We start from the raw sequence: 17,054 nt of genomic DNA, 5'->3' as shown, positions 1-17,054 counted from the left end.
TCTCGTAGCTTCGATTTAGTAATTCGCCTGCAAGATTTAACTTTTTCTTTCTCTGAATGGCCACTAAAGGACTCCGTAGTAACCAAATAAGTTATGCGATTTTTGTTTACCCTTGTTACGAGCAAGACACACAGGTACACACACACACACACACACACACACACACACACACACACACACACACACACACACACACACACACACACACACACACACAAAGTAAGGGAGAGATAGAAAGAGGCACAGGGCAACAGAAAATGACTGTCTTTCACCTGTTAAATTACTAACATAATATAGTTAAAGCCTAGATTGTGTTCATGCTCTGTATATATAGTCAATATGTGATCACAGATCTCTTCCTACTTTCATTAAACCTTCATACCTTCATTCCTACCTTTCCCATCTTCATTAAAGCCCGAAAGGTGTGTAATATTGCATTTTTAGAATTCAATACATACCGTCTAATCTATTCGGTGATGAGGAAATTTACAGATGGTGTTAAGTTACATGCACAAGAATAAATAGCTCATAAATTAGTATGTGCACAGTGACTGTTAGGAACTCTCTCACTATAAAGCTTTTTGTACCTCCTGTACACGGACCACCTGTGATGTTTCTATGGAAAATGCAACAAATGCAGAGGCTCACAGTGGCTGCTGTCAGAAAACACTGTCTCTTGCAACAACAGCTGTAAATGTTCGAGCACTCAGTGCACATAATGTGATGTATGCGCAGGTTATTTAAATCGGCAAACTGAATTATTACTGAGCTTAATCTGTTCATTGTGGAATACTTTTCTTGGCCCTATGAGCTGTGTGCTTGATAAAAAAGTCAATTGAACTGGCTACAGCTCAAGTATATTTGTTCTTGGTTAAATATTTATACACAATGTAAGAAAATAGAAAATATATCTCTTACAATTCCCCAAAGCTCAAGGTGTTTTCTTTTAAAATATCTTTCTTTGTCTGTTCAAAAGTCCAAAATGCAGTATTTTTTTGATGTTTCTGCAATATGAATCATTTACCTAGTTGAACATCTTACAACTCATACATACATACTCATAGAACTGTAGTTACGTCCAGTAACCACTATTTCTTTACTTTGTTCCTATGCACCTATTCCATTCCAGCTCAGTATGAGAGTTGCACATGCAATTTTCTGTCACTGAAAGATGAGCTAATTTTTTTACATTTCTCTGCTCTGCTGTGTGTCTGTGTTTCATGAAGGCCGGGGCTGTGCCTTGCTCACACGGACACTAAGTGTCTAAGACACACTGCAGTGCAATAGGTAGACAGTTGAATGTTACTCAAGTTGATGAGACCAGACCAGAATACCATGGTCAGCTTGTTATCAGTCCACAGTTAAAAAGCCAGCATTCGTGATAGTATGGCGGTGCATTAGTGCACATGGCATAGGCAGCTTGTACATCTGGGAAGGAATCATTATTTAACGATATATACATGTTTCGGAGCAACATATGCTGCCACACAGGTGACGTCTTTTTCAGGGAAGACCTTGCTTTTTCCAGTAAATGCCAAACCTCATTCGGCACGTATTAAAACAGCATGACTCCATATTAGAAGACTTTGGGTGCTAAATTGGCCTGCCTGCAGTCCAGACCTGTCACCCATTGAAAACATTTGGCATGTTATGAAACCAAAAATACGACAAAGGAGCCACTGAACAGTCGAGCAGCTGACATCAGGCAAGAATGGGATAACATTTCACTTTTGAAACTCCAGCAACTCGACTCCTTAGTTGCCAGATGCTTACAGTGTTGTTAAAAGAAGAGGTGATGTATCACAGTGGTAAACATGCCCCTGTACCAACTTTATTGAAACGTGTTGCTGGGATCAAATTCAAAATGAGCATATTTTCTCTGTTTTAACATTTTGAATGTTGTCTTTGGTCTATTTTCAATTACATAGGGGTTTACATAATTTGCAAATCATCGCATTCTGTCTTTATTTACGTTTTACACAGCAACCAAACTGTTTTGGAAATGGGGTTTTATGCTATCACCCTGCACCCAAGAGTACACCTGAATTCAACCACTGGTTTCACCCTAAAACTAATACCTAACAGATTCTGTAAATTATAGTGTAAATTAATATTTAATTGAGTGCAAAGTCAAGTTATTCCAGCAGCAATAATGCAAGGAAACCATTCACTAAAAACATCCCCACAGACATCTACTCTGTACAGCTTTTGGTAAAGGGTAACACTCGTTGACACTCCAAAAACACAGGAAACAGATATTCATCACTTGCATCATTTGCCGCTTCCTGGGCGAAAAGAAGAAAAAAGATAATCAATCTTCTCCATGTTGGGAGTAGCAAGATGCTACTGGAGTTGTTACACCTAAGGAAACGTTAACTGCTATTTAAGCAGTGGTTTGTGTGGCGGGGAGAGGCCAAGGGCAGGAGAAATGGGTAAAGCCGTTTTCATTCACGCTCCCTGCTGTCAGGAGAGATTACAACTGTAATACCTATTGTAATTGCCTTGACATCTTTCACACCCGTTTTCTCTGAACAGGCATGTGTTGCCCCCAGGAGGGTTGTTGTTCTGCTTCAGCGCCACTGATCATGGCATGCTGGTGGAAAAACAAGGAAATGGAAACTCAAGAAACCCAGAAACCTTTTGGCTTCACTTAAAGACACAAGGCAGGTTGGACACTGATTCTAAATTGAGATTACAACCTTGTGTTAGTCAGAGACAACACAAAAGTTGTCATGAAATCATGTCATGAAGCATCAAGGGTCTGAAAGCCTATGGCTTTAGTAAGCAGGCAAAAAGGCAGCTGTTGGACAGAATATACAGGTCCAGCTGTTCGTGCGGTTAAAAGACAACGGAAGTTAAATTTGGTGATGGAAAAAGACTGATATGGACAAATTATTTTGTTCAAACAGATAAGCCAAACTGTTCTCTCCAATGAAACTTTCCACGTATGCAAAGTTGTGATGATGTGTGAGGTTAGGCTTGATATTAATTTTGTCATTTGCCAATATCTGCTATGGACCATGGATTTGAAAAATATGTCCTTCATTCTTGAACACATCCACCGATGCAGATGCCAATTTAGTAGAGCTAAAATAATGAGTTCATTCATCAATTAGTTGCCTCAGAAAATGTCATGAAATCCAAACTATTTTGATGATAAAATAATTCTTCATGTCATTTTCCAAGTAAAACCCCCAACCAGTTTCTGGATGCAGTTTCTCCAAATGTGAGCATTTCTGCAATGCATTAAACAGAAAATAGAGACACATCCCTGGTAAGTTACATTTTTTGGATAAAAAAACATTGCAGCGGCTATTTTAGAGGTCTGTTTCAGTGAGTGAAAGACCAAGATCAGTCATAAATGCTTAGCTACAATTCAGACGTACTGTTGGCGAAGAAAATCTGCAGATATCAAGCGTTAAAGTGGGGTCACATGGCTTCAGGGCAACTGCTGTGTGGGTGTGTGGCAAAGGAGATGTAATGTCAGTGTTATATTCATCAAGCGGGAGGAGGGGTCAGGCCCAGCGATTGATAGGTCTGTCAGAATCCCCATAACCCCCTGAATTGAGTGGAGATGTGAGAGTCTGGCAGATCGAGCATCAGGTCGAACGACAACCAGAAACGTTGACAACAATGAATGTGTTTTTTCAGGTTTGTTGTCATACTTGTAATGTTGTTTCTGATGTGTTCTAGCAAACCCTTTTATTTAGGTCATGTCCACATCCTTGCAGATATATGTTAAATCTGTGTTTGCCTGTCAAAAGATTTCTGTCCACATGTGGAGTTTTTTGATTGTCATTTTCAGTTCAGAAAGTTTCTCTCTTGGATCTTGATGCCTAATCAACCTGACCAACATTGCTATTGATCAATGAGTGAGGATAATCTGAGAAAATGGGACTATTTTGTTGCACACTGTTTGACTGTTTGACCTCTCCAACTCTTATCCAAACCTCTTGCAGTTCTTGAATCATCGAGTCCTGAATCCTATCTCTAGCTATTCCTCTACTGATTCCTGAGTCCCCTGGACTAGACACACCTGATGGTTTGCGAGTGGGCGTGGCTAAATGGCTCGCTGAGTCAAAGTTTGATGTCTCGCCGTGACACAGGAAGTTGATGTTTAAGGTGAAAGGATGCTTGAAACCTCACGAAACGTGTCACATACATCCGGCATGGTGAGACAATACATCTGATATGTGTTTTGCGAGTGGGTGTGGCTAAATGGCTCGCTGCGTCAAAGTTTGACGTCTCGTCGTGACACAGGAAGTTGATGCTGAAGGTGAAAAGATGCTTGAAACCTCACGAAACGTGGCACATACACGGCATGGTGAGACGATACATCTGATATGTGTTTTGGAGTGGTCGTGGCCAAACGGCTCACCAGCGCCCCCTAAAATGCAGCGCAGGCACCTGGTCTCACCTACATTTACCAAATTCATTGGACACGTGTATCACACCAAGATGTACCAAAAAGTGTCTCGGCATCATGAATTTGTTTTCGTTGATCGGTGTGACCGTTTTGTGGCGACCATTTTGAGCGTCTCGCCATGAACCTACAACTGACTGTAACTTTTATGTAATTATTCTGATCTTCCTCAAACATTACACCTTTGATAGCAGGCCTGCCCTGAAGACACCTGGTAGTAATATTCTGTCATAGTCATAGCGCCCCCTGCTGGAGACAGGAAACGAGACAAAAATAGCAACTTTAAGCAGGGAAAATGCGGTCCCTCGCACGGTGCAAATTGGGGAGTTGGCTTCGGGGAGCTGACGTGCAGCGTTTGAGGGCATGTATATCACTGCTTTCAGTTTTAATTTATCTTTATGTTCCCAATGTTGCCAAAGAAAATCCACTGGAGGTGGAGCTTGAAGACCTCATGTACAAGGGCCTGAATCTATTGTGTTTGTCCAGATGGTGGTCACTTGACACGGGCACAGTAACTTTTGTATTTTTATAACACAAAAGTACTTGTCAATCAAAGTTCCCAAATCTGGTGGGATGCCCAAAAACCTGAAGAGAGAAGGCTTTTAACTTTAACATACACCAAAAAGCTATAACATCATGATCACTAACAGATGAAGTGTATAACTTAGATTATCTTGAAACACCAACACATGTCAAGGTCTGGGATGTATTAGACACTAAGGTCCTGATTTACTAAACGTTTGCGTGTGTAAAATCTCGTGCAAACTCCACACCACCCGCAAAAAAATGTCCAAGCAGATCTACTAACGACGTGCAGTGGGGATTGCATCTTTCAAATGTGCAATTTAACACACGTTGTCCATTTTGACATTGGATGCATAATATTGGGTGTTTCTCTGTGCAAAATACTGGGAGGGAACATGCAAATACATACATTTAGCACCCGCAAGGATATTTACTAAACGTGGAAGTAGAAATAGGAGAAGTGATTGCGTGTGTGTTTTAGTACGACTGAAAGGTATTAATCAGGAGCGCAAATCTGGAGAGACGGCTGCTCTTATTGTGGTGAGAAGGCAACGCAGTAAAGCAAAGAATACGTGGAAAGTGTGTTTTTCTACCCGTTTAAACATTTTTGAGATGACAGGCAAAAAAAAATATTTAGACATATCGTTTGTCCAGCGATGACATTTCGGAGTGTTTGAATTAACTGAATGATGATTGACAGCCAACAACAAGGAGGTGCCACAAAATACTAGCAATGTCAAAACTTCTTACGACTCAGCATTGTCCTGCCTCTGGGTCATTACAGCATATCGCTACTTGTATATCCCACCCAGTCCCGTTATACACAGATACAATTCACAGGAAGCTTCATCAGGTTCCCGAGCACTCGCAAGGCGCTGAATGAGATCTGGACCTGCTGATCTGTGTTTGTTAGAGGATCTCATCCACTGTCCCTCCTCTTTTATTTGCCAACGTTTTATCATTAAGCCTTTTTTTTCTCGCCTTTTTGTTTTTCCCACAGTATTCCTCACTGATAATCTCCTAGCGTTTTCTTCTTGTTATATTTATATTTCTTAATTTTAATGGAATCAGATTTCCTTTTCCTTTTGGCGGTCGCTCTGTTTTCCTTTGCTGGAATGCCATTAACGCACGCAAACCCCTCATTTAAATACAGCGATTTGCACCCGATATCAAAGATGCAATTACTCTTAGTAAATCACCCGCAAAACGGGTGCAAAATAAATGTGCAAACTTTTGGAATAAACACGCAATTTAGTACCCGTTATTTGAGATCTTAATAAATCAGGCCCTTCGTGTACAATTGCTTCTTACAGTCAATGAGATGGATGCAGGACAAATGCGTAAGTGTCAAAGACTTACGTAACTCTGACAAGTTGTTATGGCCAGAAAACCGGCTTCTCTGAAACTGCAAGACTCATGGTTGGCTCCCAGTCAGTAGCGACTACCTACTGACAGTGGCCCAACCGGAGGAAAAGCTATGATTTGGCAAGTGTTGGGGGATGTGCTGGAATCTGCAACGTCTTGGTGCCATTTAACATGGTGCTCCTTCACAGGTCTGGTACAGTGATGCTTGAAAGTTTGTGAACCTTTTAGAATTGTCTGCATTGCTGCATAAATATGACATAAAACATTATCAGAGTTTTATGCAAGACCTAAAAGTGGATAAAAAAGAACCCAATTAAACAGATGAGGAAACAAATATGATATTTGAATCCAATATTGGATATCTGTCTGTGAGTGGCAAAAGCTCATTTTCTGAGGTCCATGATACACAAACATGTGTTCAGAAGATCAGGCTTGGCAGGTGTCTGTTCTTTAAATAAAATAAGGTGCCCACTCACACCTGATTATCATCCCAATGACTGAAAACACAGACCTTTAATTTCACCTTTAAATAAATTGCTAATTGTAAAGGTTCATATGACTCTTGCCATTCACAGATATGTAATATTGGATAATTTTCCTCCATAAATAAATGACAAAGTATACATTTCTGTCACATTTGTTTATTTGGATTCTCATTACCAACTTTTAGGACTTGCATGAAAATTAGAGGATGTTTTAGGTTATACGTATGCAGAAATACTGTATAAAAAAAACAAAAACTGTTTTGGTGGCTCATGAAAAACCATCAGCATATTAAGCCGGGTTGGCAATAACATTTTGCCTCGTGTGGGGGGAAATGGTCGGGTGTCTACATCCTTATGTACATTTGTAACATGTTTCTTTACCAAAGATAAGTTTAGGGTCGAATGAGGGCAAAAACTGAGTGATTATGGTCAAACTTGTAAAATATATTTGCGTGAATGTTGACCTCAAATTTTTACGATAACATTCAAGTGTGTGTGTGTGTGTGTGTGTGTGTGTGTGTGTCACTGGCAATATATCACTGCCCCTCTTGTCACTTGAGACATTTATTTTCCCCTTAAGGCTTATCTCAGTCATTCACCTCCCATTTCTCTTGTTCTGACGAGGTGACAAAGGAGAGTGACAGATAGGAGACGCCGGCACAGTTCCAGCCACCAAGATTAGGACTTTAACATGAGAGGAAAGAAAGACTGACAGTGAGAGACAGAGAGAGAGAGAGAGAGAGAGAGAGAGAGAGAGAGAGAGAGAGAGAGAGAGAGAGAGAAAACAAACACGTAAGCCGCTCAGTGCTCTTGTCATGCTCTGCCCTCTCGGTCTGTTTTACCTCCTTCACAGTTTCTTCCCTTGTAGCCAAACAGTAGTAATCCCCTCTACACCTGGGCAGTGAGTGTCTGGTTGCTCGACAACAACTGACAACAGAAAAAGATTGGGGGTGTAAAATCAAGCCGTGTTCATGTTCGAATGGACAGGTAAGGGCAAAAACCCATGGTGGGAAGAGGGAGGAGAGGTCCGTTGATAATGAGCTGTTAGCAAGGAGGAGGGCAGTGAAATGCCAGGTAATTACACACTGCTTTGAGCCCCATTTCCTGCCCTGGTTTCAATTAAATCCTGCCAGGTGCATTTTGTGTGTATATAAATGTGCGTGTTTGCACGTCACGTATTGAAATGCCTCTGCAATTTATAACAACTGTGCTTGTGCTGTGCTAAAATACAGGGCAAAAACATATATTTTTAATTGTTGATGCAGTAAATACTCATTAAACTTTAGCTGAAAAAAAAGATGAATTGTGTTTACTGACATTTGTCAATAAGCAGTCTAAATGGATTGTTCATGTTTGTTTGGCTGAGCCACAGTCTAAAAAGCCCCTAAAAGACTGACTTAAAAAATCCAGCAAACTTGAGAGAAGCAGCATAATTGTGTTGAGAGAAAGGAACCAAATAAAATTCTATTCATCAGGTAAGTTGGGCTGTTTGAATAAATGAGAAAGTAAATAGTCATTTGTAAATGTTGTGACGTGAAAGCCTTTCTTATAGTTTAATATGGCCATATGTTCCTATTTTGTTAAGTTGTGAGTGAATAATACTACATAGAATCTTCCATTCAATTAGTGACAATCTATTTCAGGAGGTATTTTTGACCTGAAGTATACAAAAATGTCCCGGTCACACTCCTGTTGTGATTACATGGTCAACATGTTGAACCCCCAAACCTGAAGAAGTCCCATAACAAGAGTAAGTTAATAAGCTTTTACATATTGTGTGGATCTTGATGTCCTCCATATGTCTGGAAGACTGTCTTTTTTATGAAGATGGTGGAGAGCCAGTGATGGCGATCACTCTTCCAATGTTTGTTTTTTTGCTTTGCCAGTGTACATATGTTTGCTATGAGCATGCGTGACTGTCAGTCATTGCTATCTTGGCTGTACAGGCGTGAACACAGCCTGCTGAACACGTGTGAGTCAGTGTGAGAAACACACACACAGTGAACGACTCTAATCCTTTACAATATCGGTGTATGGTAACGTCGTCACAACATTTATTGAAACTATATATTAAGTTAAAAGAAAGATTTAGCGGTAAAATCAATGTTTGATTTAGGTTAGTCTGGAGGGATGTCAAATGGGACCATTGGCTCTCTTGTCACTGATAAAGTCAAGGAGACAATAAAAAAAAGAAGAAAGGGAGACTACACCTGTAAACCAGGTTAGAACTACAAAATAATAACATGATTTGGGAAATTATGTTATTCAGCATTAGGTATAGAGATATACAGATACTGTAAAGAAATGCAATTTTCATTGAAGAAAACATAACGTATGTCTAAAAAAAAACAAGGGGATTAAGAAAGTAGACCCCAATAAGAAATGAAAGCTTCGTCTTTTCGTGACAATCTGTGCGGAGTCGCACAGGAAGGAATATCAGAGGCTCCGCCCCCGGCTCTTCATCCAAAAAGAGGCTTACCTGCGTTAGGTTCCCTCCACACAAAAGACCAAAAGGCCAAGGTAGCGGTTACATTATAATTTCAGGGGAGGAGGCGACTGAGAGGGAAGTCTGGATGAGAACCAGAAAGCATTATGGGATAGTTTAGAGGTGCTGCGGTGGGGCTGGGGATTAAGGAGGTTAAGTGAGGTTGTTGTGCTGCTCTTTATCTCAGCATTTTAGTGATTCAATGAAGGATGTTCTAACATCTGGTGTTTGGTACACCCTAGTCAGGTCGCCAGTCTGTCACAGGGCCAACATGTAGAGACAGACAGAAAGAGAAACCATTCACGCTCTCATCCAGACCTATGGGAAACATTTTTGTAGAATAACCAATTAACCTGACATGCATGTCTTTGGATGGTGGGATAGAAGCCGGAGTACCCGGAGAGAAGACACAGGGAGAACCTGCTCACTGTAAGGCAACAGTGCTAACCTATTCTGGACATCCGGTTCACAACGAGCTGATGTCGGCTCGTTACAAGATTTGTTAATATGGTAATCTGCTCAAGGCACAGAAAGCCCACAAAGTACACGCCCATCCACCCGTTCAATCTGATACCAAAAGCATGTCCAACTATGTTCTAGCTCTTCTTCCTACAAAGAAATGTATTAAGTGGGCCTTCACAGGTGTTTTCTTTTTTTCTATGGTTTTGTAATTGAAGGACTAAATCTACACTTATGTCACACAATAAGCAGGTAAAGACCGTGATATTTACCCTGCTGTTTACTTGATCCTGCGTATGCTAATGCTGTCCACTCTCACACTAGATGAGGTTCAGGGTTTCGTTTTCGGTATCGGTAAGAAGATGGGGCGAGGGTCACAAAGCATTCGGTGCAGGTGCCTGGCATGCTTCCTGGAAATTGGCCAATTACAAAAAAAGTAGGTTTGAGGGAAGGAGGGTCTAAAAGACACAAATGCTAAAACGGCTTGTTTCAGGCAGAGGATGAACTGAGGAGGAACTCTAGCAGAAAAAACCCCCCTAAAAATAACAACAACTGTAAATGAGTATAATGGTGTCCTTTAAGTTTATTTAAACAAAATGGTTGCATTCAGTGCTGACAGAGAGAGATAAAGGCAGTGTTGCATTGCACAACTCTCAAAGCTGAAATTGCACAACTTGCTTCAGTGCTTTGTTTAAGTTAACAATAAAACTATTTGTTTCTTTCTTTAATGCTTAGATGAACTGAGATCAATGTCATCACAGGAATTGTGGTATTTTTTCTTATTTTTAAAATAGACACTATTCTGCAATTTAGTGTCTTGCAGTCAATTAGCCTCAAATGATTACATACTGTTTTCCAATCAGGAGAGACTTATACATTTCTTTACTGTAATGAAAATGTACCACTGAAAAACCTTAAAGACACAAAGAAAAATAAGTCTTCACTGTTTTAGGTCTGTCTGTTTATTTCACATGCTGAATATTATGTAATGAAGACAAAGTTGTGCCTTTAATGGCATTTTTTTGGGAGCAACAAGTCAGTATACAGATGTTTTTTTTTTTAATCTTGAGATTGTTTCCTCACATTTATATTTTAAACATGAAGATACAGATAGCAGCTTAGCAAAAAGGCTGGAAACCGCAAGCTCGGCTCTGTCCAAAGGCTACAAAATCCTCCTATCAGCACCTTAAACGCTCATTCATTAATTCAATGTGTTTTGTTTGTTTTAACTGTAAAAAAAAAAAAAAAAAAAAAAAAAAAATTGCAAAAACAGAAGCAGTTGCCAAGCAACAGTGGAGACTCCAAGACAATATTGGTTCCAGCCAGGAAAATAGTCCTGCATGTAAGCTTTCATAAAATGCAATTTTGATGTTATTTAGTTATATTTATAAGTGCAGGTAGATGGATTGCGTTCCCTCAAGATGGGGCTAACCAAGCTTTGTGCTCAGCTAAGCTACGTAGCTATTCCTGGTAGCTTCAAATTCTATAGCTATGAAAGCGTAATTCACACAATTTTTACCACTACTCCTTTAAGGTTGCTGAAAGATGAGATTGTGGTTCTGGTGAAAAAAAAACACATGCAAGTTGCATGAAAGTTGGATATGTTACGTACAGTGTTTCCTCAGGATACTAGTACCATGACTAGTTCCTGTCATACTGTAAATCATGAGGTACAAAATTGTTGAATGCAGGTATAACTGTCAATCAAGGAAAATTAATTACATTAAAAATGTTATAGGCTATAATAAGATTAAAAAAATGCCACCACTATTAGACATAAATCGTATTGCGAACATTCTTCAACATTAGCTTGTTTTGTGTTCAATATCAAATTTTATATTTTTTATAGTCGTCAAAATAATTACAGTCTAAACACTTCTAGTAAAAGGAGAGGGGAAATCATAAATTGTCTTTCTCTTTTTAATTAATTCTCAGTTTGGTTGTTACCAGTCCTCCACAGTATTGGGATTAAATCCTGAGAGAATTGAAAAAAATAAATATCTTTAACATCCCAGTGGATGATTTTATAAACAGCCACAATTAAAATCTAAGAGTTGGAAAATGGAAAACATGCAAAAATCCAAAACCACAGAGGAATTGCACTTTGTTAACTCCAAGCTGTCGATCACTAGAAAAATTAGGAGTCACCTTATATTTGAGAAATCTATACTTCTGCAAATTATAATTCATCTCTGTCACACCTCGAACGTAGTCCGACGCATCACCTCGACACTTAAACTCTTGCGCTACGCAGTGTTGTGTTCTGCAGCCTCTGATCTCTGTCTCGCTGCCGCCGTTCATTACGCGCTCAACACCGCCGCCCACAGACCGACATTTCAGCATGACACGTCTTCTTCAAGAACGCAATTAATAAGGTTTGTTGTGTAATCTTTGGCTGTGGAGCTCCAGATGTAATAAAACCTTCTTTATCTTTCACACATGTTTAACACAGTGTGAAAAACTAAAACAAAGAAAAAAACACAACAACAAAAAAACAAAAACAAGCAAATGACTTTGGCTCAATGCAAAGAGACCACTTTGCATGTGACGGACGAGGTGAATAATAAAACAGCAGGTAGATCGACAGACTCACAGGGACTTCCACATATTTGGCAGCTGCTTTCACCTTCCAGATTGGAGGCAGCAGGAGAAGAAGGAGGCAGAAGAAGAATGATACTGAAGTTTAGTGGCGGAGATCTGGTTTCCAGCAAATAAGAGGTTTCCCCTGTGAGCAGTGAAAGAAACAGCTCGGCGCTCTCTGTTTCCAGGAACAAAACCATAGCTACTCACTGTGAAAGAGAGGATTGAAGAGAAGAATGTCCCTTCGTCGTATCTCGAGAGCTTGGAGAGGACGCCGTCTAAAACAGCGACAAACTGCAGACGGGACACACACACACACACACACACACACACACACACACACACACACACACACACACACACACACACACACACACACACACACACACAATAGCATTTCGCTGTTTTCAGTTTTCTTTGCAACGAGCAATTTTTGTCAATAAATCTCTCTTTAAATGTTTTTAGTTTTTTGGTATCAAATGTGACAAATTTCCCAGTGCAGTCAGAATATTTCAGTTTGTTTCAAGTATTAGGCCTATCTAAAGTCGTTTTTAAAAAAAAATTTTTTATTCAATTAGTCCCTCCAGGACATTGCATTTTTTTTAGTTTTTGTTTTTTGGTGATTGTTGTGACTCAAAATACAGAATTTTGCAGCAATTTTTCTTAAAAATTGTGATGCAATTTGCAAAGTTTATGTGATTGGATAAGTATAGCCTACTGCACATCACAGAAATAGCTAGAACATTTTTAGTTCTCATCTTTTTTATTTTCTGAACTTTGAACCATGTGCTCAAAAGTACAAAAAAAATTCTGAGCCATAAAAGTGACATAGTTTTACAAAATAGGCAATGACTGCAATATATAATAAATAAGTCTATATCTTCTGTAAAAAAAAGGTGCTTTTTAAGTGTAAATATAAATAAATATTAATTCAACACATATGGCCTGTTTCAAGAAAGTTCTTAAAATAAAAATGTTTTTTTCGTATTAGAAACCAGTTTAAATATTTTCATTGTACTGATGATTTTTCTTTCTTTCGAAAAATAAATTATATGTTTCATACATTTTTTTTTTATTTCCAAGCGTGTCATAAATCACACCAAAAGTAAAAAGGTGGATAAATCCATTATACTACCATATATTTGTTTAAATGTTTAAAATAATAATAACAATAAAGGTTAAAAGAAAGATGGGATAAAAGAACATACGATAATAATTGTACAAACATTTAAGAACCTTTCTGAAAATTAAAGTGAAAAATATCATAAAACAATTATTAAAAGAGTAAAACTTAAAAAAATGAATAGGTCGACTGAAACATTTAAAAAAAATAAAAAAAATAAAAAATTATGTATAGGCTACAACAAGAAAATACAGAGAGGATATGATATGAGGATAAAGAGATTTACCTTCGAGACAAGAGTGGAAATCATTTCTTTGAATGCCTCGTCAATTAGAACATCGATTTTGGAGTGGTACTGTTGCTGTAGGGGAGTAGGGGTGGAGGGATTGCGGGGGTGGAGGGGGTGGTAAGGGGGAGACATGGAGGAGGAACAAAGAGCAATGTTTTGTTATTTTCCGAAAACTGATGGGACACAAAGGTTAAACATGACTCCTCACCTCCCTGATACAGAACAGTATTGTATGTGCTGCAAATGACAGAAATAAAATCCGACAATACTCTATGAACATCAAGTCCTCATGCACACACAGACACACACAGACACACACAGACACACACACACACACACACACACACACACACACACACACACCCCTCCCAGCATGGTGAGGCGTGAAAAACCTTCCAATCCGTGTAAGGCTGTTGAGTTAAGCAGCTAATAGGATGCATTATGCTGCTGAATAACATTCCCATCCGCGCTGGAAAAGCAAAGGAATCTGAAGGATACTTTTTGTGCGTCTCCCTACAATTAGAGCAGCCTTGTATTCCTCTAAAGCACCGGTCCAGCTGCGAGGACCAAAGGCTCACACAAGATTCAATTAATCCGCCATTTCATGTCTCGTTTACCCCCCCCCCCCACCCCAATAAAAAAAAAATATATATATATTCATGGCACTTTTTCCCTTGAAGGAAAGAGAGAGAAAAAAAAGGCTGGGGCTGAGCACTGAATGGCAGCAGCAGCAGGGGAGTTCATCTGTTGGCGACAATGCCTTTTCACTGGCCGTCTAAAGAAAACCCAAATTAAAAAATTTCAATCAACAAAGCACACAGATCGCCGACAAATTGCAGGTCCAAGGAGGTCACTGCGAATTTTTTTTTTTTTTTTTCCTTCCACGAGACTACAAAATGGTAGCTCTCTTTCAGTGTGCTGAATATTTCTGTCAAATCTTGAGAGCTTTTCTTTTTTTCTATTCTTACCTTAAGTAACAAGGCTGCTCTTGCCTTATTTTTTTCCCACAATGACCATAAAAAAGCAGAGAGGAAGGGAAAAAAAAAAAAAGTTTGGTCTTTGCCATATGTGAACAAAAACTGATTTAAATTTTTTATTTATTTTAGAAATATTTATTTGGTTGTTGAGCTGCAGCAGCTGCTGCTATAAACTCTGTATGATGTTTCAGATATGGATTGGGTCACATTTTCAACAACCCACTATTTAAATGACCATTGCTAAGAATTGACAGTCAAATTTTCAATTATTACAGTTGATCTCCCCTGTTTATCATGGTCTATAAAACCATAATTATTAATTAAGCAATGGTGTTTCTTGTGTGGATTAAACTGTCAAGTGTGTATTCTTTACAGACTGTCTGCTTGCTTGCCAATTAAACTCTTCACATCATTATTTTCCCGTAAAACAACAATAAAGAGAACTAGAAGGAGGGCTTCCGAAACAGCTGATGGCTTTTCTGCAAATTGTCGCCGTTTAAGACAGATAGCAGAAAACTGACAACACCAGCAGTCTGAACTCAGTTCATACAAACATATCTTCAAGACCCTTCATAGCAATGGTCAAAGGCCAAGGGTCAACAAGCCTAACCCACGGTATGAACATAAGTCAGATGAACCACAGTTGGGTGTGTTGATGTCAGAAGATTCTAATGAGATGTAATGGAGTTTAATTTTAACCGGCCATGCTGACATCACAGTCTCCTTGTTTGCTACGACTTCTCCAACACACACAGTTTCAGTTTCACTACCATAAGCAGTCTCCAGCATCGTTTCTGGGGAATTTGGTAGTATATGCAACGAGCCTAACAACTGCAGAACGAACTGCAGGTGAAGTCAGCACATCACGCCAGTGCAAGATTGTCTGAGACAAAGCCACTCAAGACAGATGATACAAAAGTTGGTTTGCACAACCGATAAATTTCTGCACAAATGGTCAGAAATTATTTAATGTAAAAGCCCATCTCAGTCGACCTCGCCGAGGTCTTGACCTGACTGCAGTTCGTAATAGTAATTGACTTGAGTGGGCGATAGCACAGCTTTGATGACATCTGGCACTTCTGGAGAAGGGGATCTCTTCACGGATGAATTCCAGTTTACAATGAACTGTGCAGGTGGCAGACAACATGCTTGGCATCGTGTGGGCGAGAGGTTTTCTGATGTGAATGTTCGGAACAGTGTGGCCCATCGTGTGGTGGGGCTGTAGTATGGGCAAGCATAAGCTTCAGACAAATAAACAGGTGCATTTTATTGATGGTAGTTTGAATGCACAGAGATATTAAGGATGAGATCCTGAGACCCGTTGGTAATCCAGTCGTTACTCTACGGCTCCATGTTGCAAGGATATGTACGGAATTCCTGGAAACTGTAGACCTCCCATTTCTTGCATGGTCTGCATACTTTACCAGACACGTCACCCATTGAGTATGTTTGGCATGCCAATATCCAGCAATTTCACAAAGCCATTAAAGAGGAGTCGACCAGCATTCCACCAGGCACATTAAACAACCTCATCATCTCTATGCAAAATGAGATGTGTTATACCGTATGAGGCAAATGGCCACACCAGAATATTTACCTGGGTGATCCTGCCAGTAGCATATACTCATGTCAAATATTAAGACCTGCAAGTCTTAAGTAACACGTGAATCTCTAAAGTCCTTTCATCTGAGAATTGAAATGGCTGGTTTCTTTTGCCTATCCTTGCTCGGGGACCTTCGCTGCGTGTAATACGCTCATCTGTCTTCCTGCATTTCGCTTAGATATCTCCACTATTTATTATCTAATAAATATTAATACAAAAAAAAGCCAAAGAAAGAAGAAAATAACATCAATAATGCTGAACCAAATATCAAACAAAAGTTAGTTAAGTAACATAGTTGATCTGTAGATGATCTCAGAATCTTCAAATACGAAACATAGCAACTGTAACAGCTCTTATACAGCCGGATAAGCTTCCTGTTTCTAAGATGCTCATGAATTCAATCTCATCTGACAATTCACCACCAAAAAGGAGTAAAGAAGCAAAGGAATACATTGACCAAGTGAGCCTAATGCAGAAAACTGCAGGTGGACATCTAAAATTTCCAATATGTCAACTTTTCAGTAATAAAAAAAACATAAGCTTGTTAAAGGCTTTTGTCACTTTAGTATTCTACAAAGCTGTTAGGGTTTTTCCAGGGTTTTTCTAAGCTTAAGAAGTCTCAGAATTTCCTGAACCACCAGAAACCCCTTCAAATATTCAACTGATGATGATGATGATGATGTAAGGCTTTGTAGTAATAGCACTCAATCCAGGTCCCGGAGAAGCCCAGAATTGCATAT

At 39.3% G+C, this 17,054-nt stretch overlaps 1 protein-coding gene across 1 annotated transcript in view; it reads right to left on the bottom strand.

Moving 5' to 3' along the window:
- The window catches only part of cadps2 (Ca++-dependent secretion activator 2), a 226,537-nt gene that overhangs the window by 20,247 nt on the left and 189,236 nt on the right, over nt 1–17,054 (bottom strand). Inside the window, exons 25-27 of the mRNA XM_069162236.1 lie at nt 13,732–13,806; nt 12,533–12,616; nt 12,336–12,368 (exon numbers count right to left, since the gene is read on the bottom strand). Coding sequence (XP_069018337.1) covers nt 12,336–12,368; nt 12,533–12,616; nt 13,732–13,806 — 192 coding nt within the window. The remainder of the gene's footprint in view (nt 1–12,335; nt 12,369–12,532; nt 12,617–13,731; nt 13,807–17,054) is intronic.

The sequence above is a fragment of the Embiotoca jacksoni genome, unplaced genomic scaffold (genome assembly GCF_022577435.1).
Source record: "Embiotoca jacksoni isolate LCO1_2020_lvr unplaced genomic scaffold, fEmbJac1.0.p SCAF_3, whole genome shotgun sequence".
NCBI lineage: Eukaryota > Metazoa > Chordata > Actinopteri > Embiotocidae > Embiotoca > Embiotoca jacksoni.
Note: the sequence above shows the minus strand (reverse complement) of the source record. Positions and strands in the feature narration are given on the sequence as shown.